The sequence below is a fragment of the Chelmon rostratus genome, chromosome 10 (assembly GCF_017976325.1).
Source record: "Chelmon rostratus isolate fCheRos1 chromosome 10, fCheRos1.pri, whole genome shotgun sequence".
NCBI lineage: Eukaryota > Metazoa > Chordata > Actinopteri > Chaetodontiformes > Chaetodontidae > Chelmon > Chelmon rostratus.
In genome coordinates this window covers 11,515,823-11,543,498 of record NC_055667.1, presented here as the reverse complement: position 1 = coordinate 11,543,498, position 27,676 = coordinate 11,515,823, and the positions used below count along the sequence as shown (strand labels likewise).

The window sequence follows — 27,676 nt, the reverse complement described above, 5'->3', positions numbered from 1 at the left end:
TGAGGGCACCTGGTGGATAAGAGGAGAATAGCATGAAAAGGGCCTGAGATGACAGAAATGTGAGTGGAGAGGAGGAGCAGGGACACAGATGTACTATAACACCTGAACAGGGGCTATTGTGCACAATGAACACTTTCACTTTGGATTGCTACAAACACGTACATCAAACTGTGGGTTCAAAGTTTTATTCAAGCACAATTTATTGTGGGCCACAGTTGACTGTTGCAGGTGTGACTGTCATGTGGACTCAGCATATTTACTGATTTGGCTCTCACCTTTTGCTGTGCTGATATGGCCATTTTTTGTGAATGAAATTAACTGTAGAATGTTTAAATGAGTATATTCCACTGTTAGCTATATGAAAGATCACAGTAGGGGGAGAGTAGCTTCAGTTAGGTTCTTATGTTTTCCCCCAGTATCACACTGATATACCGGCAGCAAAAAACTAAGTCTGTAAACATGACAACAATCAGAAGTGATGAGATTTTGCACCACCTGGCTGCCTCCATGAGAACTATTCACAGTAACTCTTGATTTGTCTTTGCTCTTTCAGGATCAGATGCTGCCCTGCACTGAATTTGACGGGTGACTCAGACCTCAGCATGCTCGCTGTGCGGCTGAGAGTGTTATTTTATTAGGAGAATTTCTTTCTTACTTTCATGCTTTCCCTTTTTTTAATTTAAATCGGTCCTCATAAAACAGTGGAAAGGATGATGTGCTGGCAAACATGGCATGCTGGGAAAGAGATCTCTGCTAGGTGATTCAGATGGTCGTATCACAGCTCTAACAGATGAAACAAATTGTTTTTTGCTTTCGCAGACAACTTGTTTTTGTTAAAAAAAACAACTCCTTTCTTTAAATGAGATGCCGTTCATGACTCACATTAACAAACATAAGCATAAATTCTTTATTCCTTTGAGAACCCTTAAACGATTGTATTTGAGGGCATAAGATGTTTTCTTGGTGGAGTTTAATTTCCTTTATCTAAGTGACTTGAATCATGTACAACAATTTGCAAGAAATTTCAGAATGAAACAAATCAGTTTTGAGAAGCTTTATTCCTCCCTGTTGTTTTTCCTCTTGTATTATTTATTTTGGTTCATAATATCTGCTTGACAATGATAACTGGAGAGTTTTATAATGCATGATTTGTAGTTTGTGATTTAACTAACTTCTTTGTTAAAAACATCAATGTGCATTTCGAAGTGAAAGCCAGGTTCCAATCCAGTCTCTATCGGTATGTATTTCAGTGCTGGGGCACACAATGTGCCTGTATAAACAAATAAGAACTTATTTGCCATATATGTATCGGCCATTATTTGGTCTATTGCCATGCCTTTAAAACCCCCATGATTCATTGCGGCTTTGGGTGTTTTAATTCAAGAACGTGTTTCCTACAATCAACAGAGACGATCGTTGTTAGAGGAAGCACTCGCTCACATGTTATAAGATGAACATTACACTTTGAAACCATGTCATACTTTTGTGAAACCATGATTGTAGACTCATCTAATCTCTCTGCCTATTTATACCTCGCTTCGCTGACCCACATCCGGGCATTCGGAAGGCTTGCACTCTGAGCTACACGCGGAGGATCCAATTCCTCATCTCGCGCTCAGGGGAAAGTCCCCGGACTCGTGGCAGAAAGTGCTCTGGGTGATTCCAGTGTTGGCTCGCGCTCCACTGCTGACAAGCCGAGACGTTCGTGGAACAGAGCTTGGTGGTCGCGTGCCGACTTTGTCAGCGTGATAGTAATGCAAGTGAGTCGTTACCGACGCTAGAACAGAACGGGGCTCATTCTCGGAATGCACATTTTTCACTTTGCTGCACAAACCAGGGAAATAAAAGCAGGAGTAGAAGCTGAACACAGTGTTTACTGGGCAGTGCACGACGTGCCAGTGATACACCGTGTTCTGCAACCGGTAAGAAAGTGCAGAGTTACAGTAGTTTAAGTCTCTGAATCTGATGGGTCGCATCATTCACCGGATGTGGACCCTGGAACACGTGGTGTGCGGTGTTATTCTGAGGAAGGGCTACAAAACAAACTCAGTTTATTAGAGCTTGAGATGAGAAATGTTTTTTTGTTCTTTATGTGTACATGCTACACTCCCTCCTCAGCACTACCTGTATTCCACCGCATCAGTTGACAGAAACAAGTTCCCCATTTGAAACAGGTGTAGGTCTCCATCTAGTGGTTGAAAATGTGACATGCAACACATTAACGTCCAGCCCAGTGCCGGGCATAAATTCAGGCAAATCAACCTGACAAGTTCGGCTATAATTTGCATAGAAAATGTGAAAACTCTCTATAATTCATGTCACATACTTCTTTCACGTTTTCTTTATGAAGTGCTATGAACATTTTTTTAACATTATTTTAGGGAAAACATTAGACGGCATTGTTTGATATATCAAGTCAGAGGAAACTCTGACGTTAAAATTAATTACTTCCGCCCTTGTGGCTGAGCACATGCAGTGTAGATTTGACCCTGCTTAAAAACCTTGTGACTATTTCACAATTTCAAATTAGCCAATAAGATAAGATAAAATAAGACTGTATAAATGTGGATAATAGGCAGCAGGTAAGAGCAGTTGCAAAAAAAAATAGCAACAGAAATACAGCCATTTTCTCTGCGGCGTCACCGTCCTGCATGACAGGACAACAAAGACACGTGTTTTTCCACGTTGTCCCCGCTAGAGGGAGCACTAGATGTGCAACATCCCTCCTAATGCCGCCTGACATGAAGGCGCACACGGACACGCGCTGCCATACTGTATGCTACTGGATTAGGCAGAACACAAAAAGATTACAGTCACATGGTGGCCCCTCCAAATGGTGCCTGCCGCTAACCTACTTCCGCTTCTCTCAGCTTTCCCATCATTCATCTGGTGCGGGCGTAGGCAGCGGCCGCAGCAGCATCACAAAGGTTCAGCTCCTCCCTGCTGTATCCTGGAGCAACAGAGGGAGGGAGATACAGAGAGAGAAGGATCAGGGTCAGATGAATTCCAGTCCAGAGTGACGAAGGCAGCGTGTGTGCATGTGTGTGAGGAAGGAGGACAAATCAGGGAGGGTCTGAGAGAGAGAGACAGCGCCGAGGGGGGGTGGGCTGTGCGAGTGCGAGAGAGGTAGAGAGGAAATCAAGGCAGGAGGAGGAAGGGGACATAAAGGGAGGAAGGAAAAGGGGGGCAGGAGGAAAAAGACAAGACAAGGGGACCCAGATTAAGAGGGAAGATGGCTGAGCCGGAGCTGAAATCGCGGAGCAGTCGGGAGAGCGTTGCCAAGGCGGCGAGCCAGGAGAAGATGGAGGGTAGGTACAGTGCGCGCTCACACTCCTGTGGATACCACATGGTGCACGGGCGCATTATTCCGCCACGCGCTCTGATGCAACGTTGCCTCATGTAAAAGTGCATTCAGAGTGATGTAGCCGTGGAGATGCATTGTGGTGTGTTCGGTGTCTGTGTGATGGGGACAGGTGAGCTAGGTGACAGGTGGGGAAATCTTCCAGAGCCCTTTTTTTTAAGGCCACAGTTTGCCACAGTAACAGAGGGGGAGGTAAATTGGGAAGGTAGAACGTCCTGCTTCAGAAACAGGTTTTTATAATTACCCTGATGAGCCTGTTTAACCTCTTTGAGAGCGTGGCCTGCCGCAGTTCATGCCAATGCATGTATCCTCAGGCACTGTAGGAAATAAATGTCAGTTTTCTTCTTGTTGTCACATGTGCGCACTCATTTAAGTTTGGTATGACATCCTGCCACATGAATCAGCTTCTAAAATGCCTCAGCCGAGAAAACATCAAAGAAAACTGGACGCATCTCTCTTTTTTGTGTCCATCAACGCTTAAAGGTCGTACCTTGAACGTGAAACTCCCCTGTCTCATGTCCTGGTCTGCTGTCCTCTTTCCTCCAGCACCTGAAGCGGACCCAGAGCAAGATGGCCTGATCGCAGGACGGCCGGCCTCTCCGTCTACCCCCGCCGTCCCCGCTCCCGCTGCCACGAGCCCTGCCGACGGCTCGCCCAAAAAAGGGGAGAAGATCGAACTCAAACGCAGCATCACCCTCTTCAATGGTGTGGGAATGATCATAGGCACCATCATAGGCTCTGGCATTTTCGTCACCCCGACAGGCGTGGTCAAAGAGACCGGCTCAGCCGGGCTCTCCCTGATCGTCTGGTCTGCCTGCGGAGTCATCTCCACCATGGGCGCCCTGTGCTACGCCGAGCTGGGCACCACCATCACCAAGTCGGGGGGCGACTACACTTACATCCTGGAGGTGTACGGCGAGCTGGCGGCCTTCCTGAAGCTGTGGGTGGAGATGCTCATCATCCGGCCGTCGTCGCAGTATGTGGTGTCGCTGGTGTTCGCCACCTACCTCCTGAAACCTCTGTACCCAAACTGCACCGTGCCAGACAGCGCTGCCAAGCTCATTGCCTGCCTGTGTCTGAGTGAGTAGGGGGCTGCAGAAACATTTTCTCTTCCTTTACAGAAGAGGAAGAAATAAAATCCACTGGTGACTGTTCCCCTCATCCCTGATTCTGCTCTCTTTCTTACCTCCTGTAGCCTCCCTGACGTTTGTAAACTGCATCAGCGTGAGAGCAGCCACCAAGGTCCAGGACTTGTTCACAGCCTCCAAATTGCTGGCCCTGATCATCATCATCCTCTTTGGCTTCATCCAGATTTCCACAGGTGAGTCCCGCGCACTCACAGACCAACATACCGAGCTGCAGAGTCCAGACCAGCTTTATTTTTCTGTCAGTACATTGAGTGTCACAGTCAGGCTCTCTCTGTGAGCACAAATAAACCAAAAGCAGCGATAATAACACATTAATTAAAGTTATTTCTCAACTGCACGACTGGCAGCTGGGTTTTGCAGTTCACTCTGTTTCACTCTCTCGTGTCATTTCCAGCGGGGGGGCTTGAGTTGAGTGGACGAGCTGGACAAGTTAGACAGATTGATACTGAGTGAAACTGCATTGTTAGACCGTCCCAGTGGATGGAAAGCAGGAAACACTGGTTCTTGTTTGACTTGTGTGTCTAAAATGACTCTTCTATACTGTGTGATGTTCAGATTTTTAATGGCTGCCTCTGCCGCCTGTGAGGAGCGTGTATTTCCCAGCATGCAGCTCCGTACAGTGTGTTCAAGCAGCTCCTGCACGTCTTCTTTGCTGCTTATTTAACTAATGATGCATAAAGTGCAATAAAACAAACCCTAATACTGTTTGTAGGTTTTATCAAAGTATAGACTGATTGTCCCGTCCTTATGTGTGTCAGCACTAACGACCCAGCAGAGACTGAGGTTCATTTCTTTTGTCTCTAATGATCAACAAACTGTTGACTAACACTAATGAGCCCGACCAAGCAGACTGCCCTCCTTTCAGTTTGTTAGCACAGTTGCTGAGTGTGAACACAAGGCTTGTCTGTCTGCGGCCATGTGATTGAGTCGGAGCAAGTGTGCAGCCATGTGCATGTGTGTCTATGTGTGTCATGAACACTGCCCAGCATAGTCAGCTTCATCCGTGACTCGTCCGCACAGCATGTAGAGAACATTGTAGAAATTTAGTCGTTTAGGAGATAATTTCACGGAAATTTGAGGAGCATTGATGACTGTTGTGATGAGGCCTTAAACATGGAGGATTCATGCATGATTCATATTTGCAATCATTGAATAATAACAGATATATATGCTTATCAAACCTGAGTCAAGTCTGCCATTCAAAATAAAAGAGGAAAGGAAGACAGTGTGGCCATCGTCTGCTCCATGCTGCATCTGCTCCACCCCCCACCCCCCCTTTTTTTTTTCCAACGGCACGCCCACCGCCATTGTGCTCTACGCTGTGTTACCATGGAAACTAAGCTAAACGAAGCTCGCCGGCTGTTGTCACAGTGTGGTCTTTTAGAGCATGGCGAGAGAAGGACAGAGTGAGAAAATAATGTGTGTGTAATAGGCCTCGCGGAAGGCAGAGTCATTACCATCTGAAAGCGACAGGTAGAGGAGAGAGTTGAGCAGAACAGGGCTTCAAGCACACACACACACACACACACACACACACACACACAACCAGCGATTCGCTGGATGTGCATAAACGAGTGGATTGTGGCTTCCTCATCAAAAGATGTTGCTGCTCATTTTTAAATGTCAGCTGCGCAAGACCTGATTGTGTTTAAGTACGTCAAAGCTCATGATCACGATCGCCAACCCCCGACTGGCTAGAAAATGTCAGAGCCTGTCAGATGGCGGGCAGCGGCAGACCGGCCTTCAGGCAGGAAACGTCAAAGTGGCAGCAGCCTTGAATCACAATCCATGAAACCTCTGTGACACCTCACGATTACTTCATGAACTGAAGCTGTTCGTGTAGAGAGAGGAATGTTTCTCTTTCTCTGTTCAAGGTTGCCTGAACTTCTTCTTTCTGTGTGTGTGTGTGTGTGTGTGTGTGTGTGTGTGTGTGTGTGTGTGTGTGTGTGCAGGCGACGTACCGTACCTGACACCAGAAAAGACATTTGAAGGCAGCAAACTGGGAGTGGACAACATTGTCTTGGCTCTGTACAGTGGTCTCTTTGCTTTCGGAGGCTGGTGAGCCACTTGTGACATATTCCGACATAATTACAGACCAGAAATAGAAATAATTTATTCATTGCTGCTAATTATTTAGTTTTGCTTTATAATAAACAGCAAATCCAGCCTTTATCCAATCCCTAAAATACCACGGTGCTGTGTATTTTCTTCCAGGAATTACCTGAATTACGTGACGGAGGAGATGATCAATCCAGAGAGGTGACGACAGCATGACTACCTTCATCCATGACTGAGCTCATTTACCATCAATTGATCACATGGAGACACAAAGTGACATGAACCTCTTATAATTTAATGCAATCCAATACAGTTAGAGCCTCAAAAACTGCTGTAGAGTTGAATCAGCAGCTCTCTGGATGTATTGCGTTGGATTTTTAGCCGTTCCAGATGTTTTGTGCACCTTCAGTGTGACACCTGAAATATGAAGACGTTCAGAGAAGCATGTGGTGCTTATGCTTTTAAATAGCGTGTCATCTAGCATGGCCGATCACTGCGCGCTGCTCATCAGATATCAAATACTGCTGAGTAAAACTGAACACAAAATCAATCACTGATCTCATAGAAACAGTGGAAACAATCAGATATTGGTAGAAAATACGCTGGGTGTCCTCTCCTCAAACCACCTTTGACCTTTCCCCCGCCACAGGAACCTGCCGCTGTCCATCATCATATCCATGCCAATAGTGACGGTGGTGTATGTCCTGACCAACCTGGCCTACTTCACCACCATCTCTCCTCAGGTCATGGTGGAGTCCGAGGCCGTTGCCGTGGTGAGTGCCGAGCCTCTTTCGCGCATGCAGGCTGCAGCTCGTAGCCGTCGGCTGCACCTTTAAGTTGTGCGTGCAGGTACGTTGCGTGTTCACAACATGTGAGCTGCCTTCATATGCGCTGTGCTGTCTGGCAGAGCTTCGGGGAGTACCATCTCGGTGTGATGTCCTGGTTGATTCCTGTCTTCGTGGGACTGTCCTGCTTTGGGGCCGTCAACGGATCGCTGTTCACCTCAGCACGGTGTGTGTTTGCACATTTTGCTGCTGTAATGAAACAGTTTGTACAGTTTAGTTCAGAGAGGGACATGGCGTCTTTATAAGTTTTGGGTTTGAAAAATGGTTCAGGATGCTTGTTTGGTCTATTTTTTGCAAGTTTTCCAGTTTTGAGCATAATATTCCTTTGAAGATGAAATTGCAGTCCCATGCTGGATTTTACAGGGCGAACAGTCAGTATTTCGTCAGAAAATACTCACCGCCGAGCTCTCTCTCCTCCAGGTTGTTCTATGCCGGAGCTCGAGAAGGTCAGCTCCCCGCTGCTCTGGGATTGGTCCACACAGACCTCTTCACGCCGGTGCCGTCCCTCATTTTCACAGTAAGACGCCGCTGCGACGAACAGCACTGATCTGACAGTTCATGTCCTGTCTTATGAATGATCACCATCAGAAGTTCTTGGTGTCAAACAACCAATCCAATTAGGTTATAATGCATACAGGTTAAGTCAGGTGTGATGGATGGATGTCCATCTGCAAGCAAAGACCAGCAACAGGAAGAGAAAAGGCCATGAATAGACAATGTTTTAAAGACAGGCACAATAACACTGCTAAAACATGCTCCATATAATTTGAGGAGCACAATATGTGTGTGTTTATATGTTACGCATGCAAGACTAATCCAGCGTTGCCTTCCTCTCCCCCTCGTGTCAGTGCTTGCTGTCCATGATGTACGCCATCTCTCAGGACATCTTCTCCGTCATCAACCTCTTCAGCTTCTTCACCTGGCTGTGTGTCGGGATGGCCATTGCCGGCATGCTGTGGCTGCGTTTTAAAAAGCCCGAGCTCAGAAGGCCCATTAAGGTAGAGTACTGTGCCTGAGAGGTTGTGCTACAGGTGGTGAATGTGTGTTCCACTGGAGAGTCGTCTGTGGAGAGCCAGTCTTAAACGATGTGAAAGGTTTATGATGGAAGACCTTTGTTCTACCTGAACCCCAGCCAGCTTCTTTGTCTGCCCAGAACATCAACACGTCCTCTGGTTTCATAGAGAATCCACCATCTTTTATTTTATTTATTATGTTTTTTAATGAAAGCACCATTGTATCGCCGCTCTTGTTATTAGCTGGAAGTGGAGCCATACTGTGTTTTCAGGAAAAGACAGAGTGGCTCTTTGTTTCTGTTTCATCATGGGAATATTACTTTGGTTGACCAGAGTCTTTCATCTTTCCTTTGAGCCCGAGTGCTCTCAGCCCATTTGTTTTAGAAAACGAACCTCTAACAAGTAAACCATTCATGAAACAGGACGGCTTGGCTATTTCCTAGATCTAAACTGAGAAGCTCTGACTGGGCAGCAGTGTGTTTTGCTTCATTAGCTTGTGATGCTGAGCATTTCCAAAATACTGCATGTGGCTGACATGATTGATAATGCAAGCACTGCTTCTCAAAGTGTTTCACAGTAATAAAATGTGCCTCTTAAATGTATTATATGTAAAATTACCTTTTAAACTGCACTATGTGGCAAGATAACAGTGTAATCAGAGTATTACAATAACTGCTGTTTGTTACTTCATGAAGGACATAACTGTTTCAACCAGTGGTGGGACAAGTATTCAGATGTTTTACTGAAGTCAAAGTAGCAATACTACAGTGTGGAAATATTCTGCCACAAGTCATGACTTTTACTACAGTACAAAGTATTAGCAGCAGAATATACAAAAGTAAAAGCGCTTACTATGAGTATTTAATTTTAATTACTGTGATTACTGCTGGGTAGCTTGTGAATATCCCCCCATGATCATAATACATCCTAATTTATTTGTATAAATATTTATATTTTATATTAATATTTTTTAAATATTATATTATTTAATAATAATATTGATATTTGCATTATTAATCTGAATTTGCAAAGCAAGCAGCAACTTAAGTTATTGAATGAATAAAGTAAAAATGTTTTCCCTCTGAATTGTTGTTGAGTATAAATGTAGCAGAAAATAGAAATACTTAAGTAAAATACCTCAAAATTGTACAACACCTGAGTAAAAGTACTTAGTTACTTTCCAACACTGGCTTTAACTGGTGATGTGATAATATACACAAATAACCCAATGAGGCAAATGACTTCAGCCGCTTATCAACATTATCATCACATCGTCGGTCGAAGTTGCATTATTATGAAGTCACGATGTCGCTGGTCTAAAACAAGAACAATAAAAAGACAACAAACAAAGACAAAAAAAGCACAATACAAGTCAGATACAGAGAGGACGCTTATACTTCTAAGTATGTTTTCCAACTGTGAGTGTGTTTCAGGACATCAGATATTAGCTTTCCTCCTCTCTCTCAGGAACAAACGCTTACATCGATGTGTTTTCTGCCTGCAGTGTCCTCTCTTCATCCCCGTGACTTTTGTTTTGGGCTGCGTCTTCATGATCATCGTGTCCTTCTGGGCAGCGCCGTTTGAGTGCCTGGTAGGCAGCAGCATCATTCTCACAGGCGTCCCGGCGTACCTACTGGGCTACAAGTGGAAGAAACCCCATGTGGTCAAGAAGATGCTGGGTGAGTGAGACGTTTTTGTTTTTTTCTCTGTTTGTTCAGGCAAGGCCGGAGGAGCATTCATTACAGTTTGTTATGAGGTTCACGTGAGAATATCTGCTGGAGCGTGTTTATGTAGGCGGCTGGAGGCGTCGACCCGACGTTTAATAAAAATCTGACGTCATGTGACCTGTAGCAACCCAGTAGAAGAAAAACAGCTGATGCGATGAGTTGTTTCTCCTCAGAAATCTTCACCATGTTCTGTCAGAAGATCTTCATGTCTGTTCCCGAGGAGAGGGAGCAGCATGAGGCGGCTGAGTAACGCGGGACAGGCTGGACGACGCCGAGTCAATCTTTTCCTCTCGACATGCTTGACGTTACGTTCTTGATGTTTACATTCGTTCATTTGTGATTTGGCCACAGCAGTTTATTTGAAACCTTTGTCAAACCAGGCGGCTCACTGTGGAACAAACTGGTTTTTACAAAGGTGGCCTGGCAATCTCGGTAGAGGAGGGTTTACATGAACATACGCTCTTTTCGGCAAAGTATGAAGGCGTATGTTCTGAACACTACAAAACATGTCAAATTTGAACAAAGTCTGCTCACGAAATTTAGATTTTCCACTCCGGTAATTCTATTTGACGTGAATCTCTGTTATCCTACAACATGCTTATATGTTGCATGTTAGTTAATGGAGAGTCATGTGATGAACTGCATACTGCAAACACAGTACCCGAAGCTGCAGAAATATATCTCTAGTGGCCTAAAACATACGAGTTTATGTACAAATGAGTAGCCTAGAGACACCAGAAAAAAGTTTTTTACTTTCTTTACATTTAAATAAACTCTAACAACCAACCTAGGCCTAGTTTATTATAGTTTACAGTTTTCTAGAATATGAGAGCTAATGACCTCGAGTAAGAGCCAATCACTGACAGTGTACAGTGTATAGAAAAGGTCAGGGATGGAAGAGGAGGTGGTTAACTAGCATAGCACTGGTAACATTATACTCGTATGCAACTAATATTTATGTTAATTAACATCTGATTTCAATATTCATGTTTTTTTTCTACATTCACTCAAAAATGAACCCGCAGCACCATCTAAAGCACAAACTAAAGAGAGATAAAGCAGCGTATGTAATGATTCCTGAAGGTGTGCCGCTGTGAATCAGGTGTTTCCTTCTCATATGATGTGTGATGAAATGACAGCGGATACCAGCACCCGTTTGTGAGGCAATGTTATGAGAAATGTGGCATTCTGCTTGTATTTAGTAGACTCATTGTACTGTTAGTGTTTTGTATTGCGTGTATCTATAATCTGTGACGGACATGTCATTGCTGATATTCCAGATGTTTTATTTCATTGTCACAATAAGACCAGAATGAATGTTGCAAAATTAGTGACATCAACTTTGCTCGTTTTGTTTTTTTGTGTGTGTTTTTTAATAAGAAATGTACCTTTAAAAATCTTTATTTTAAACTGAATATGTGGGGTTTTCCCAAAGTTACTGCACTGAGGTCCACTCCCACTCCCAAAGTCCGCTCAGTCCCAGAGGAAGAACGTCTGTGAGGAAACTGAAGGGGGGTGGGGGGTGTTGGGAAAGGTTTGTGGATTTTGCAGAGAACAGAGAGACAGTCATCTTAAATATCAAACACTGGATAATGGACTCTCAGCCTCTACTGATCATGCTGGCAGAATCAAATAGACATACATATAACGCATATTGAAGAAAAGACAAAAAAACAAAAACACGAGTGCTGCTGCTCCAACATAATATGGTTAAAGCTTTCTGAATCTCTCACAGTGGCAGGAAGCAGCGCGATGGAAAAATGATCTCCAACATGTTTATTTATCAGAACATCTTTATTTTTTGCGACAGGAAATGAAACATGTTCTTTTCTCTTGTGAGAAGCACAAGCGATCCTAAAACATCTTGTTGATGGAAATTGGACCGTGCAGTCACAACACATTGGACAGTGATCAGTCAAAGTTTTAAAAATACCACCATGGAAATGAATTTACATGCAAAGAGAGAGAGAGAAGGATCTTTGATTAACAACCCAATGGCGACGTCCCCCTAAACCATCTAATGTTTACACCAGATCTGAAGAAAAAAGAAATTCTGAATGTTTGATGCAAATTTTTGAACATAATGCAACTAATTTCTGTAGTTGCAAGCACAACAACAAACTCTGTATGTGCACTAAATCAGTCTAAATTGAAATAGGGGCTCACAAGTCTCAAACACACACAACCCATCATTGATTGTGACTATTAAGACAAATGGTCTCTGCAGACTCCATCATATATTTTGTGTTTTGCACAACATACTGTATTACTGTATTGATGTACTGTATTACATCAATTCATACATAAATTGATGATACCTGATGGAATGTTATGGAGAAAAAAACTCTAATTTTTAATCTAAAAAAGCAAAGTACCTCTGTCAGTTATTGTAACTGTTGTATGTCAGTGACCATGGCAGGTACATGTAACAATAAAAATATTTTTGTTCAGAGTTTGGTTGTGTGTGTCATGTAAAGCTCCAGCCAACAGAAAGTCGTCCTCAGAGGGTTAACATCAGATTCCCTGCTGCCGCGACCTCATATACTCGCATCAGTTAAGAAGAGGCTCTCTGCAGATAACACCAATCCCAAAACACAAGATAGCTTCTGGCCAAATGAGGAGGTTTCGCAAGCTTGATTTTCCCCAAACGTCATCCAGCGGCGTTATCGTCTCAGCCATCAAGTGTTTGGTTAGTGATCTGTATGAAATGCTCTGTCGTTTCTGGTTTGCCTCGTATTGTTTGCTGGCTGTCAGACGACGGCGGTGCTGATGTCTGTGCCGTCAGGAGAGTTCATATCCGTCTGAGGAGGAAATGAGAGGGTCTGATGGCTACTGATGAAAGCGGTGTCAGAGCTGCTGGAGACAATATTAGTGATGGCAGATTGGACAAGCAAGGAGCCAATATTGCACAAGTGATGCACAGAGAAGTCTTCTGCAAAGAGGGAGGGCATCAAACAGGGACTCGATCAGCTCACTTAATTTGGAGTATAATAAATTAGCACATACAGTGAAGTAAAGGCCAACCCCAGTGGAGTCAATGGACTGCAGGATGTATTAAATATACATTTAAAAAAAGGTCTGAAAGGTAATTTCACAAAGCTGGAATTAGACGACATTAAAACGTTGTTATCCTGAACGTGCAGCATTGCAAGGTTTGTTTTCTTCTTAACAAAAAAAAAGGTTTAAATGACTATCACACGGATCATTTTTCAGTTTCTTGGCAAGCTTTCTTCTTTGTGAAATAACCCCTGGGCAAAACCATATCTGCATGGAGTTTCAATTATATATAACTTGCCGAGGTGAGATTGATTCAATTTCACAGCAAAATGCATCATCAACATCAATCTTTACACGTAATTTAGTTGTTTGTGTTGAGCCTTTCGAGCTGCATTTTTCATCAAACAAGAAAAATTGTGCCAGCGGGGTGAAATAAATCCACTTGCGCCCTGAGCATTTTGGCTCGTTTCAAGAATGGAGTTGAAATAAAACAAAAAAAGCCAAAAGAAATTCACTAAAAGTCTTTACTACTAAGTAGATTTTTCAGTTTGGTGGTTTTAGTCTGAATAATTGATTAATTTTGCAGTCTTGAGGAGACTTAAAATGAGAATAAACATAGTAAGAATCCTACAGATGAGGATATTCTTCTGTTTTCTCTATATATATCTATTGTTTTGCATTTCTGAGACAATACAGATGTTGGATGAAGTTTACAACCACTCCATGTCACCAGCAGATGGCGATAGAAGAACATGAATGGGAGATGGTAAACCAGCAGAGGTCCAGTCCATTGTGCTATCTGCTGCCGGGAATCAGCCATAACAGTGTTTGTATATAAACTAGCCTTTGTGCATTGTGACATCTTTTATTTTTCCTCATTTAAAGGATATTCTGCTTTCATCTGCTCAGAAATGTGACATCTTAAGGCCTAATTTTAGTCAACTATTAATTAATTTTTAAGGGTGCGATGCCCTCTTCTTCAGAAATGCCCTCTTTTTTTCCTGTTCACACTCACACAGTTACACACATTCATACATGGAGGCCGCCCAGTAAAACACAGTTGTGGGATAACGGCGTTGCTCGAGGGCATCTCCATGGTGGTAATGATGCTGAGGCCGGGGGGGGCTTTGATGGCTCTTATTGTCGTTAAAACACATCAGCGTTGCTTTTCACCAGCAGTTGAAATGAAGTCGTTGAATTGTAATTAACTGATTCTTCTTTGGCTAGAGGAACTGAAAAACAACGGCCTGAGTTTTATGAATCAGCTCTAGGGGGCACTGCGTTATCATCATGAAGAGAGAGAGAGAGAGAGAGAGAGAGAGAGAGAGAGAGAGAGAGAGAGAGAGAGAGAGAGGGGAGAGAGAGAGAGAGAGAGAGGAGGGGATGGGAGGGAGAGAGAGAGGGAGGAGGGAGAGAGAGAGAGGGAGGAGGGGATGGGAGGGAGAGAGAGAGGGAGAGAAAAGGGGAGGGAGAGAGAGAGGGAGGAGGGAGAGAGAGAGAGGGAGGAGGGGATGGGAGGGAGAGAGAGAGGGAGAGAAAAGGGGAGGGAGAGAGAGACGGAGGAGGGAGAGCGAGAGAGAGAGAGAGGAGGGGATGGGAGGGAGAGAGAGAGAGGGAGGAGGGGATGGGAGGGAGAGAGAGAGGGAGAGAAAAGGGGAGGGAGAGAGAGAGGGAGGAGGGAGAGAGAGAGAGGGAGGAGGGGATGGGAGGGAGAGAGAGGGAGAGAAAAGGGGAGGGAGAGAGAGACGGAGGAGGGAGAGCGAGAGAGAGAGAGAGGAGGGGATGGGAGGGAGAGAGAGAGGGAGAGAGAAAGAGAGAGAGAGGAGGGGATGGGAGGGAGAGAGAGAGAGGGAGAGAAAAGGGGAGGGAGAGAGAGGGAGAGAGAAAGAGAGAGAGAGGAGGGGATGGGAGGGAGAGAGAGAGAGGGAGAGAAAAGGGGAGGGAGAGAGAGAGGGAGGAGGGAGGGAGAGGGAGAGAGAGAGAGAGAGGAGGGGAGGGGAGGGAGAGAGAGAGGAGGGGATGGGAGGGAGAGAGAGAGGGAGGAGGGAGAGAGAGAGAGGGAGGAGGGGATGGGAGGGAGAGAGAGAGGGAGAGAAAAGGGGAGGGAGAGAGAGAGGGAGGAGGGAGGAGGGAGGGAGAGGGAGAGAGAGAGAGAGAGGAGGGGAGGGGAGGGAGAGAGAGAGGAGGGGATGGGAGGGAGAGAGAGAGGGAGGAGGGAGAGAGAGAGAGGGAGGAGGGGATGGGAGGGAGAGAGAGAGGGAGAGAAAAGGGGAGGGAGAGAGAGAGGGAGGAGGGAGAGAGAGAGAGGGAGGAGGGGATGGGAGGGAGAGAGAGAGGGAGAGAAAAGGGGAGGGAGTGAGAGACGGAGGAGGGAGAGCGAGAGAGAGAGAGAGGAGGGGATGGGAGGGAGAGAGAGAGGGAGAGAGAAAGAGAGAGAGAGGAGGGGATGGGAGGGAGAGAGAGAGGGAGAGAAAAGGGGAGGGAGAGAGAGAGGGAGGAGGGAGGGAGAGGGAGAGAGAGAGAGAGGAGGGGAGGGAGAGAGAGAGAGAGAGGAGGGGAGGGGAGGGAGAGAGAGAGAGAGAGGAGGGGAGGGGAGGGATGATAGATTCCATTTCTATTCTGCCTTTAATCCAACTGTGAAATAGGTAGTAAGTAAAAGGCATTCGTTTTTTCTTCTCAGGTAGTTCTCTCAGGTAGACAGCGTGCTGCTACATCAACTCAGAGTTTCATCATCATACCCTCACCAAGAAAGATGACCAGCAGGCACAGATATGTTGCATGATACACTATATCGTTCACGTCTGGAAAAAGGAAGGGGGGGTGAAAAGGTTAAAGTTCATTAAGCGAAAGTCGGCTGTGAAGCCTAAACTTCTCACCTAATGAGCCGAGCGACAGCAGCCACTTTTCTACAGCATCAAAGATAATTCTCCTAATTAACCTCAGACACATGCAGGGGAATGCAAAGTTATGCTTGTAGGCCACCGCGGCTAGCGGGTGCTACTCATCTGATTGCTAATGAATGTAAAGCACAGCAAACCAAATGATTAAAAAAAAGTAGAGCCGCACACGTCTGTTTCTCCACTTTAAACATTTTATTACAGACAAAAGAAAACAAAAGAAGTATCTGTGACACAAAATGAATCTAATGCTGGCACACTGCTGCACCAACAACAATTTCTGAAAAAATATTTATTATTCTAATAATCATGGTGTTTGATCAATAATAATAATAATAATAATAATGCACCCTGATGAAAATAAGCCAAAATGTTACTTCATATCATTCATAAATAGATGTGAAACCTGCAACCAAATTAAATAGAATGACCATATTGTAAAACATATGATATTCAACAAAACAAAATGGGTTCTCTCATCACTGGCTTTACAAATTAAAGAAGTACATTTGGCAGGTTTATACACAAAATTAAAATATCTACCCCCATGACTGTTCCTCCGAAACGCAAATCCTGCTACAGTGAAAAAAACAAAACAAAATATCTTCAGAATTTTTTTTTCTCCACAAAAAATGATAAAGATGAGTTCAACACAATTCTAAAACACCTAATAAAACTAGTCAAAAACTTTAAAACCCACTGTTATGCTTTTTTTTCTTTAGTAACATTTCACATTTAGCAACTTTTTTTTATTCACCTGTACAAGTGGGACTAAGGGGAGGTGGGGCGGGGTTACAGGTGGGGGCGGTCCTTACCGACCAAGAGGAGGAGGAGCTAAAAGGAGAGGTATCAACCTTTGACCTCTACAGTCCTGTAACGTCCTGAGGCCATGTGAAGAGAGTGACGCTCTCTGTCGGGGCGCCGCCGTTAAGAAGGAAATGGAGCGCCTTTCAGTCTTCTTCTCTCTCGTGAGGAGAGAAACAAGACCAGTGAACACAGTTTCAACACAACTTTTAGTGTGTGTATTCCCTCACTGAGTCCGCCTGCACGGAAACCACAAAACCAAACAAAATGAATGTCCGAAAGCAAAAGAAAGAAAGCAAGGGATCTCAGCTAATTACACACATAAGAGGGGTCCATTTTGGTGATATTTACAATCACTCTGTGTGAAAGAAGGGAAATGAGGGAGTCCTTTACTATGGGCAGGGATGATTTACAAATGTCTTACGTGTTTGTGACTATCTTCATTAAAATTTCGCTTCGCATTCACTTAGTCGGGGTGTTTCAGTCGGTCCTGAAGTACATCCACCCCTGCTGACGTGACTCTATTCTAGTTTCCTGCATTAGCTTTTCTACCCCAGACCCCTACGCTGAGTATGCTCAGAGCATTTCATCTCCCCGATGAGGGCAGTCCATGGCAAACACACAGTAATGGAGTGAAGAGGACAGAAAGCATCTCTAAAAAATTCAGAACAAAATTAGAAGACTTTTTCCTTTTTTTTTTTTTTTTGGTCTTCATTTCCAGTATGTTGGCATGAGCTTGAAGCTCAGTGCCCCAGCAAAAAAGGAAGAGGAAAAAAAAAAAAAGGGAGTTCACTGATAAGGAAGTAAAAGCAAGAGAAGTGCCTCAGGCTTCTGGCCGATCTAAGTGCTTGGCAAATAGGTGAAGTTGCTGTAGCAGTCTTTGGGATTTTCGAAATCCGTCACAAAAAAAAAGAAAAGAAAAACAAAATGGTGTAGAAGCTGATACATCGATGACGTTATGTTGGAAAGCTCCCTGGAGTCTGACATGTGGAGGTCTTTCAACTTCAAGTGAGGTAGAGAGGCTTGTCCCGAGCTCCCATACCACTGCTGAGGAAGAGGAGAGGGTGTTAATGTACGTCTGAGCACAGCCACGTTCTCACTGCATGCATTTCTCTTCTGCCTATGGTTTCAGCAGGAAATCCTCACGAGATTATGAAATCCCTCTGAAGGGGAGACCTGGCCAAGGACGCAGCTCCAAAACAAACCCACATCAATCAGCGCGAGGAGCAAAGACAAAAGTCAGAATTTGCAGATCGCTCGGTGCTTGAAATGTCAGATACAAAGTCTGTTCTGCAGCTTCTGACACACTGAAAATAATTCAGCACCCTCCAAAACTGCAAACTACGCCGCCCTGACACCGAGGGAGCACATTTTAAGGATAGACTCAATCTACTTCAAAGAGCATCAAACCTGATTTGACCCAGGCGTGATCCCGTTTGACATACACATGAATCAGCTCTAAATGCAGGAGATACAGACTTCCAGCTCCGCCGCCTCTCAGAATAGCAACACCGGGTTTCAGGTGTGAGGCTAAACAACATTCCTCTCATACCTGCTTGAACGGCTTGATTCAATAAGGCAACGTGCGCAGAGCGAAACACAGGGAAATTTAATTGGATGTCACACTTTTTTCCGAGCTTGGTAATAGCATTGTTCTACCGCCGCATTACTCATTTCAATTTCAAGGAGATGCTTTGCTTTAGCAGGGAAATCGCAGTTTATGATTAATACTGTCTGAGTCTCGGAGTGTGAAAGTGAAGTGGTTTAGTGCAACTCATTTGGAAAATGAGGAACTGTCAAGACAACGGCTCGCTGTTCTCAACATCATCAAATGTCCCAGATTGGATTCTCAGAGGCGACGGCATTTTTATTTTGGATCGTCTTTTCGCGTCTAACTTGATGCGACTTCTCCCTGTTTATCGCGCAACGTGTGGACTGACATGAGGAGCTCACCCGCAGTGGTTGGGTCCGCAGTCCCTGTTGCAGTACTCGCCGTCCCAGTCCGGGTTCTGGCCGTGCACTGGGTTCGGGGCCCCTGGAGACTGTGAGCCCCCGACACTGTTCTGGTAATCAGCCTGGATGTGGGAGAATCCCTGCAGATCGCGGGAGAGGAGAGAGGAAAAGCTTTGAGATGGTCTAGAGTTTGCTGAACCGCGATACTGTGTGAGGCCAGGTGTTCAGGCAGTTGCTCCTGAACTTGGTGCGTGGGAAACAGGAACAGCACTTTCTCTCTCTCTCAATTCACACTCATCACTTTCTTAAAAGGGGTCTCAAAGTCACACTTCTTACGCCGACACCCTGCTGGAGGCATTAGAAACTCAGAAGGAAAAGGAAAGAAAACGGATGAAAAAAGAAGCATTTTTAAAACTGTTTTTGCAGAATGGGCTTTGTTCTTTATTTCTACACTAAAAGCCTGACTGAGGCCTGTTCTGTGATATAATGAGACTGAACTGAGAGTTCGGAAACAACAGGAGCAACTGACAAAAACACTGGACAGTAACTACATTTTAATCAGAGGCAGAAAAGCACAACAGCAATGCTTTAAGTGCAATAAATATACATCAGCGATTATCAGTAATTAAAAATAATTAGTCATGAGATTACAGGTGATAATATCTGTACTACATTCTGGTGAGTTAACAGATGTGTGTCATCATATTCATGTTTCACAGATTTTTAATAATGACCACACTGACCTGTTGGCTGAGAGGAGGGGAATGCAGAGGCGCCTGGAGCCCCATTTGGTGTGAGATGATTGGCTGCGACTGCTGCATGCGGATTGGCTGGTTGAGCAGGGAGCTCTGGTGCAGGGACAGCTGGGCGTGGGGGTGCAGAGGTGGGCTGATCTGGAAGGGAGCTGGGGGAGAGGCACTCATGCTGGGCGGCAGCATCTGGGATTGGCTGAGGGTCGGGGCCAGGGTGTGGCGGGGCGGCCCGGCATAGCTCTGGAGGTCCGACAGGGGGAAGGAGCCCGGCGGGCCCAGGTAGGGTGAGGAGGGCTGGGGGGGCACGCTGTACAGGGGCTGCTTTGGGGGCAGCAGGTGGGAGGGCTGGCTGGTCTGCTGGGCACTTTTTGGTTCAGGGTCATTGTAAGTCTGTGGATGAATGAAAGAGAATTTCACTCTGTATGCAGCCTGGACCTGAAACCCTCAAAACATCGCAATAACACATCAGTCACCATTCACCAAACCCTGATCACAACACATCTCCAGGTCTTCAACAGCAGCATCCACACTTCAAACCAAACTTCAGCCCAAAGGCAAACTCTGCTATTGGTCAAACCTGGGTCGTATTATACAGCAGGTGAGTCAGCCAAGCTAAAAAGGAAGTGGATTGCTACGCTATGCGAGCTAACGGCTGCAGGGATTTTCAGGGGACTACTTTCTGTCTTTCCTTTTCGTTGGGCTCACAAACTTTTACAGGAAATATGCTTGCTCACTTTTGTTGAAGAAATTCTTCTTGTAGATTTGAGAGTGCTAATTCTCTGCAGAATTACAAACACAGTGTGATGAATCAGATCTCTTTACTTCATGCAGCATGGAGAGAAGACTAGTCCACAGCGTTCTCTGCCAGACTTTCAGAGCATTCACCTTGTATAGTGATAGATCAAAGGAAGGCTAGTTGCTAGACTCATAGAATGCAAATGACAAGATTGACCAGATCCTGGAAGACTTCCTCAGTCAACCATTGTTCAGTGTTGATCAAATCAAATCTACCGTTTGTTATAAATGTTATCTGTCAGTTGGCCTTTAGTGACCCTCCTCTCACAATTTTAACAGCTCTGGTACAAAGAGTCATAAAAAGAGTCTTACAAAGAATAAATCCCTCACACTTTCTTGCCAAGAGATAGATGAGAGCTAGCTGTTACCCCTTGTTTCCAGTGCTTATGCTAAGCTAAGCTAACCGTCTCCTGGCTTCAGCTTCATATCAATCAGACAGACATGAGATTCTATCTTCTCATGTAAGAAAGTGAGAAAGTGCATTTCCTTAAATGTTTAACTAGATTATGTCACATTTATTGCAGGTTTTGTGGCCAAATCTCTGCAACAGAGGTTGTGAGTAAAAATGCTCATCATGACAAATAACCATGATTAGCTTTATTTGGGAATAACACCCATGACGACAAACAACAGTTTGCCTTTGGATGTTTGCCCACAGACTCCTCAGCGCTGGTTGATTCTTTCCAAACTCTCGCCAGCTGTGTCACTACTGAGCTGCTTGTTTCCTGCTCGCTGATGCAGTTTTAACAGGATAGTTGACAATCAAAGGTCCTAGAAGCAAATCTTTTCCAGCATGCTGATGTTCACTAAATATATATATTGTATATATATTTAATTTTCAGTCCGTCCTTGGCCTGACATCTTCCGTTAATAATTTTGCAACACTTCACGCACAAACGTGCAGACGGGCGTACAGATGGGGGAACAGGGTCGAGAATGATGACGGATGCAATGCTTTAAAGGACAAACACCAAACTCCAAACCACAATCACCAAAACTTTACCTCTGCTCACTTTGGACAATATGACTCCGAGCAGGTGCGCACACCCACAAAATACCCCACCTCCACCCCCACCCCACCCTCTCCAGGCCCCTATGATGAGCTGTCAGATTGCTCATCTTCAGCCATCAGTGTTGATTAGAAGGTAATGGAGCCCATTTGTATGAATAGAGCTGGGGCCGAGGTAATGATCAATAGACACCTTGACAGATAGATGAGAAAAGTAGAGGGACACGCACACATGCGCACGCACACACGCGCACATTCACACACATTCACACACATATGCAGGAGCCCAGGCAGAGAAATGAGGCTGTTTGCCTGCAGAACAAATGGAATGACAAAAGGAATCTTCTCCACACTACATTGTGTGTTGTTAATACAAGACGGCACTAAACAATGCAATCCAGAGCCCTCCTCTTTGCCTTTCTTTATTCCCCGTGCCACTATTCAGGTGTATACAAGACGTCGTCATTCACCGGGCGAAAGGGATGTCACAGATCTGAATTAGCAGGAAGATGTCATAGGTGGAAAGAGCAGGAAATCCTACGATTGCCTGCGGTGATTTGTATGTATTTCCTGTTGTAGATGATGAGATGGAGGAAATGGATGATCCCATGCATGACACAGGTGTGTGCTGGTGAAGGATAAATGTGGGGTTTGCATTTTCTGAAGACAGATATAAAACAGACTTGAACCTGAGATTGTATAGCACACGAGAGAGCAATCACTTTCTGTCCTCCATCTCTAATACATGTTATGGCCATATGCTTGTGTGCTCAGATTGGCTGACCCCTCCCCCAACTGTATCACCATACCAACTACAGTCACCAACCCCCCACATCTGCACCCTATGGAAATCAGGTATTGTTCCAAATATGGCCTGCTCTTTTCGCATCAGATGCCCCCACCCACTCCACCACCACCACCTCATCCCAAGGAAGCCCCGCCCAGCCCATTAGCAGGGATTTTCCATCCAATCCATCATCAGTCTTAGCCAGGGCCTGTGTGTCATAAGTGTTACCTTGGAAACCAGACTGGCTCGGTACGCGGCCAAAGCTTTCAGGTACTCTTTCTTAGCCGCCTCGGTTTTCCTCTTGTACCCCTGTGAAGCAAAAAAGGAAAGAAAAAAAAAATCAAAACAAGAGGCTTCGGGTGAGCGGAGAGGTTGACATGCTCATAAATGTGCAGACACACATGTCTGTCTCTCAACACACTCACACACACGCCTTTTATCTAACACTTTCTTAAACACATCATGCACACACACACACACACACACACACAGAAACATCCTTAATGTTTCCCTTTCCATCAGAGCCAATGGTACAGAACACCTCTATTTCCTCATCACAGCACTAAAACTCCCTCATCTCAATGTGTCTCCCTCCATTGTAGCAACACATCATTTCCATTCCAATCCACCTAAAGAAATGAACTGGAACTTCTCTCTCTCTCCTTTTAGCTCCACAATAACACTCATATCAGCATACTGACATTAGTGATACACCACAATGGTTGTTGTCATTTGGCACATTAGGATACGATCCCTGCCTGTGTTTGAGTTTTGTTTGAAACTGCCTTCCGTGTTGTTCCAGTGATGTACTAACGTCTGCTGTCACACAACTAACTGCTGCTGCTGCTGCTGCTGGGCTGGTTTGCATAAAGAATGTGGCTTTGTGAGTGCATATGGATCTGTGTTTTTGCACATAGGTATTTTTTTTGCAGGTATTGTCTGTGTAGGATGTAGAGTGTCTGAAAATAGGGCTATTAGCTATAAGGGCTATAGCCAAATCATGTCTATTATGCAAAAGAAACGGAGAGAGGAGCATGTTGGGCAGGAGAAAACCAGTATTTATACATGGTGCTTTTTATGTTGGGCTGTGTGGTGGTGACCGTCGGTGCTGATATCACAATTAATTATTTTATTAACACCTAACTCTGATAAATAAAAACATGTTTTTTTCTACAAAACCCTTTTTTATTGAGCAACCAAAGTCGAACTTCTCAAATGTCAAATGTTGTGCGAACACATGCAGCCATAAAAGAACTTTTCTGAAATATTTGATGAAAAATACGTTAGAATGAACGTGATTCTGCCAGCTGTTGTTACTTGACAGTTTTTGATGCTCTGTGCTATGGAAGCGCAGAGTTTCACTCCTGTAGTCCTATTTCTGTGAGCCACATAGCTGATGCTCCACACCAAGAAGAAACAGGATATGGTGCCTTTAAATACACATCATTTGCTACATTGTCTTCACACAGAATCCTTTCATAAAAACAAACCTGGCTCATCCCAAGAGAATTGCTAATAGCAAAAGAACTAACAACTGTGGTTTCTCGGAGTTGAATACCCACGAGGAGAAACATTATGACCTCCTATAACTCTGTCATCATTAGCATTTCCTACCTATTACTGCTGAGCTGGAGATGACATTAAACAGCAACAAAAACAATAGACTGCTCTTCCTGGATAGCCAAGATGCCCTTCAGCTAAATCCAAGGACGAGACGATAGTGAGGGGGGGCGGGATCACTAATTCTGTATTCTAGGCACGATCAAAATAGCAGGCGAGAGATATAAATAAAGAGAGAGGAAATGAGAAGTTCACACATCCCTGCTTGTCAGAGGGCCAATGAAGATGCATGGTGTGGAGGCATCAGCTCTGGAGGCTGGAGGGACACAGGAAGTGCACCTGCACCTGGAGCTTTGCGGGAGTTTCATTTTGGCATAGAGATGGTTTTCACTTTTTCAACTCTATTTTTGGAAAATCCTTTTTCGACTTGATGGACGCCGCGCTGCTAAGAAAACCTCAGAAGACTCCTCTGCACTGTGACAGTCTCTGCGTCTGTGTGTGTGTGTGTATTCATGTCTGATTGTTTGCTTTTGCAGGGCTGCGCCAGCACGTGGGTACGAGAGTATTTACACACTGCATAAGTCCTAGACTCCTGAATTCTCCCCAAGTGCATTCATGCTTTTCCCATATTGACCATTTCGCGCCTGTAAAATGTCCAACTTTGTTCGTCTCAGACTGTTTTACGGGCTGCTGTTGCACAGAATGCTACCCCATCCCTCCCCTGCTTCCCTCTGCTAGAATTAAATTTAGAAAGAAAATCATTTTTATGAGAGTCAGGGGAGTGGGGATAAACGGATGGATTATCTTTAGAAAGAGAAGAAGTAGCTCATTAAGGTGAGCTGTATCTCACAGCAATGTTCTGGTAATTACACAGCACATAATGCCAGGGAAAGACTGCTCGCCTGCTGCAGCACACATGCCATCTACTGGCTGGACCAGAACACGTGCATGTGACTGCGTGTGTTTGTGCCAGCATGTGTGTGTGTATGTGCACATGTATAAACGTTTATGTACTGTACTTTACCTGCGTACATTTGCTTTGTTTGCTAGTCCACAACATGTATGTTGATAGTGCAGTTAATCTGACTGCTATATCTACTAGAGATTACTGGCCACTGTATTGTTTCTGATACACCAGACCCTCATATTTTGTACCTGCTTCTGTTCCTCTCCGAGGCTGTCCCACATGGAAGCCACAATCTTGGAGACGTCCCCGAAGGTGGCGTTGGGGTTTTGGCCCTTGATGGCCGCCTGGGTGTCTCTAAAGAAGAGCGCATAGGCCGACACGGGTTTCTGTGGCTCGTTGGGGTCCTTCTTCTTCTTCTTCTTCTGAGGTTTGGGCTTGGGCTTCATCATTTCTGCAGAGGGCCGCTTCTCACTGCTTATCTGGAGGCAGAAAGAGGGATGGAGAGACGAGAGAAAAAGAGACGCTGCTGGTCATAAATCAGATGATGACAATAAGTCTTTTGCTGCAGCTGCTACAGAAAGGAGTTTTTTCGCCGTTCAGCGTATTTGCGGGCACGATGCATCTGCATGGTGATATTTTTGAGGTTAAATAATCTTCATTAACCACTGTGCACATGTCGCCCGGCATAAAAGAAGTAGCCACACAGGACATTGGACAGAGGGTGAAAGCAGGAGAGTTCTGCGAAGAGCAGCAGTGGCGTTTTCTGAGAAAAGAAAACAGATCAATTTACGGACATGGGTGAATGAAGACTAACAGGACGTCAGTGAGACAGGTTAGCCTCTGGGGTGTAGGAGGAGGGTAGGGAGGTGGGATTCAGGAGAAACTGGCCAAACATGGGAGAGGGTGGAGGGAGTCCCGGGCTAATTAAACTCTCATTGATAGCAGTTCCAGTTGGTTTCACACTGGCACGACTTCATCATAAAATCGCTGGATTCGTGGATACTTTCTGGCTTTCTTTCAATCTTTACTTTGTCTCCTTTATGTAGATCACAAAGAATTCAATTCCACTTTCCGAGGAGGCCATAAAAAAAATGGATTAAATCTATATTTTTCACATCACGTACCCAGCTGGTTTGTCAACAATAACACACTGCACTCTCACTACATTTTCAGGGGGCACAAACCGCTCGCATCTGCGCGATGCGCTCGATCCAACACACATGAATACATTTTCATTTTCCGTGCAGGGGCTTTGACGGGGAGTCAAATCCAGGTCACCTGATCCTGGTTGTGATTCTATATGGAAATTGCCTTCTTTGCTGAGGAGAGAACACATCAAGCACGGGAGAAGGAGGGAGAGGAAAGGGAGTGGGGGAGTGAGAGAGAGAGAGAGAGAGGAAGATAAGGAGAAAGAGGGAGAAGAGGTGCAGCTGAGGGAGGACGGCGAGGAAGAAGTGACGGCTTGATGTTGCCATTAGTATCGGCGGAACATCAGTTAACCTGATTTCTTGGTTGCTATAAAGGCAGGAAAAAACAATCCAATTTCCATCCATATAATAGAAGATATAATGACATACTGAATACATAATGATATACATTGGTATTATGTCAAATGAGGAATATTTATGTGCTCTATTTACGGTTGTGGGGCTACTCAAATATTGAGTAGCCCCAAAGAGTGAACTCTTTTTTTCTGGCAAACACTTCTTATTTCATCAGGTTGCATTTTAGAAATTTTAAACAGCTTTGTTCTCTTTCATGATCCACTGATCCTGGGTTTCAGTGTTGAGACTCAGCAGGAGGGGAGAACAAACCATGAAAAAGATTTGTCCCCGCGCGAGTATCAAACAGCAACTTGAGGACATTTAAAGACGTTCACATCCATCTAATGCATACTTATCACGGGATTAAGCAACAGCCATGTTCTCCCCTTTAACTGTCAATTGGAAAACAGGAAATGACTGCCTTTGAAAATTGCATTGTTTCAGCAAAGCATTCGCAGCCAAACAGCACACTGTATTCCACACAGCATGAAATTAACTAATCAAAATTCAAGGTCCAGGAGCACATTTGGCAGCTAAAGAAAAACTTCAAAATGGCTTTTGTGGTGTGCGGAAATGAATGGATGTTCTCATTCAGGGTTATGTGAAAGTGTTGCTTGTCTATTTCACAGCTTACAGGTATTTTTTTTGTGTGTGAGTACGCCTGGTTTCATTAAAAAATAATCATCCCTCACTTTTAGGCAATGAGGCAGAAGACAGGCATTTGAAACGACATCTGTTCCACCCGAGCCTTTGAAGTGAAAATAGAATAAACTGAAGGTAGAGCTAATGGAATGACAAAATGGGAAAAAAGAAAAAGAAGGCTAAATAATCTCCAGGAAAATTCACATGTATTCACACAGAGGAGAGAGTGATGACACTCAATAGCTTGCAGCTACATGCAATCAACCAGGAGAACAAGGGGCATATTCTCCCATTTCTTTATTTATTTTCCTCTCTTATTGTACGAGACTCATGTTTGTGAACTTACGGGAGGCCAGCGGAGGAAGATGAAATATCAATGAAAGACTGGAAAGAATACAGATGAAAAATGAATGAACGTACTTCTCAGAAGAGTACAATAAAACCAAGACTCCACTCATTAAAAGTGTTTGTAATTTTCCTTCAGTAACAGTAAGAGGACAAATCCGTCCTTAGATATAATCTGGACTTTTTCACTTGCTTTCATTTTCTCTCAACCTGTCTAATCAACATCTTCCTACATTTCCCAGAATACCTTCAGAAAAAAAGAGTGGGCGCAAAAAGGCAGTTTAAAAATAGTCAGAGTCAGAGATGTAGGAAGATTACGTTTGACCATGAAAAATTTGCACTAGAATTTTCAACTTTTTTCAGGGAAGCTGGTCTTGATTTGACTTAATAAAAAAAAGGGTGAAACGTGAACTGTCTGGCTGCAACACTCAAGAAGTGAACAGGCACTGCATTCACTGCAAATGTAAAAACTACAGTAAGAAAACATAATATGAACATTTGTCACACTAAAAAGACAAATTATCTTATTTCC

At 44.4% G+C, this 27,676-nt stretch overlaps 2 protein-coding genes across 4 annotated transcripts in view; one reads left to right on the top strand and one right to left on the bottom strand.

Annotated features, from left to right (window-relative positions):
- Nucleotides 1-3,124: 3,124 nt before the first annotated feature.
- On the top strand, nucleotides 3,125-12,586 carry LOC121612288 (large neutral amino acids transporter small subunit 1-like). Its single transcript, XM_041945080.1, has 11 exons — nucleotides 3,125-3,308; nucleotides 3,908-4,441; nucleotides 4,557-4,682; nucleotides 6,462-6,567; nucleotides 6,724-6,768; nucleotides 7,217-7,340; nucleotides 7,475-7,578; nucleotides 7,833-7,929; nucleotides 8,261-8,410; nucleotides 9,930-10,104; nucleotides 10,326-12,586. The coding sequence occupies exons 1-11, from the start codon at nucleotides 3,233-3,235 to the stop codon at nucleotides 10,400-10,402; spliced, it is 1,614 nt and encodes a 537-aa protein (XP_041801014.1). The 5' UTR covers nucleotides 3,125-3,232; the 3' UTR covers nucleotides 10,403-12,586.
- A 3,636-nt stretch (nucleotides 12,587-16,222) lies between these two features.
- Nucleotides 16,223-27,676, bottom strand: part of LOC121613176 (thymocyte selection-associated high mobility group box protein TOX-like) — a 75,209-nt gene continuing 63,755 nt past the window's right edge. For 2 of the 3 annotated variants that reach the window (XM_041946470.1, XM_041946472.1), the window contains 5 exons: nucleotides 24,862-25,092; nucleotides 22,375-22,455; nucleotides 19,547-19,945; nucleotides 18,804-18,943; nucleotides 16,223-17,897 (listed from right to left, as the gene is read on the bottom strand). In XM_041946470.1, coding sequence (XP_041802404.1) covers nucleotides 17,855-17,897; nucleotides 18,804-18,943; nucleotides 19,547-19,945; nucleotides 22,375-22,455; nucleotides 24,862-25,092 — 894 coding nt within the window. In that variant the 3' untranslated portion in view covers nucleotides 16,223-17,854. The remainder of the gene's footprint in view (nucleotides 17,898-18,803; nucleotides 18,944-19,546; nucleotides 19,946-22,374; nucleotides 22,456-24,861; nucleotides 25,093-27,676) is intronic. The other variant, XM_041946471.1, reaches the window with a different exon arrangement.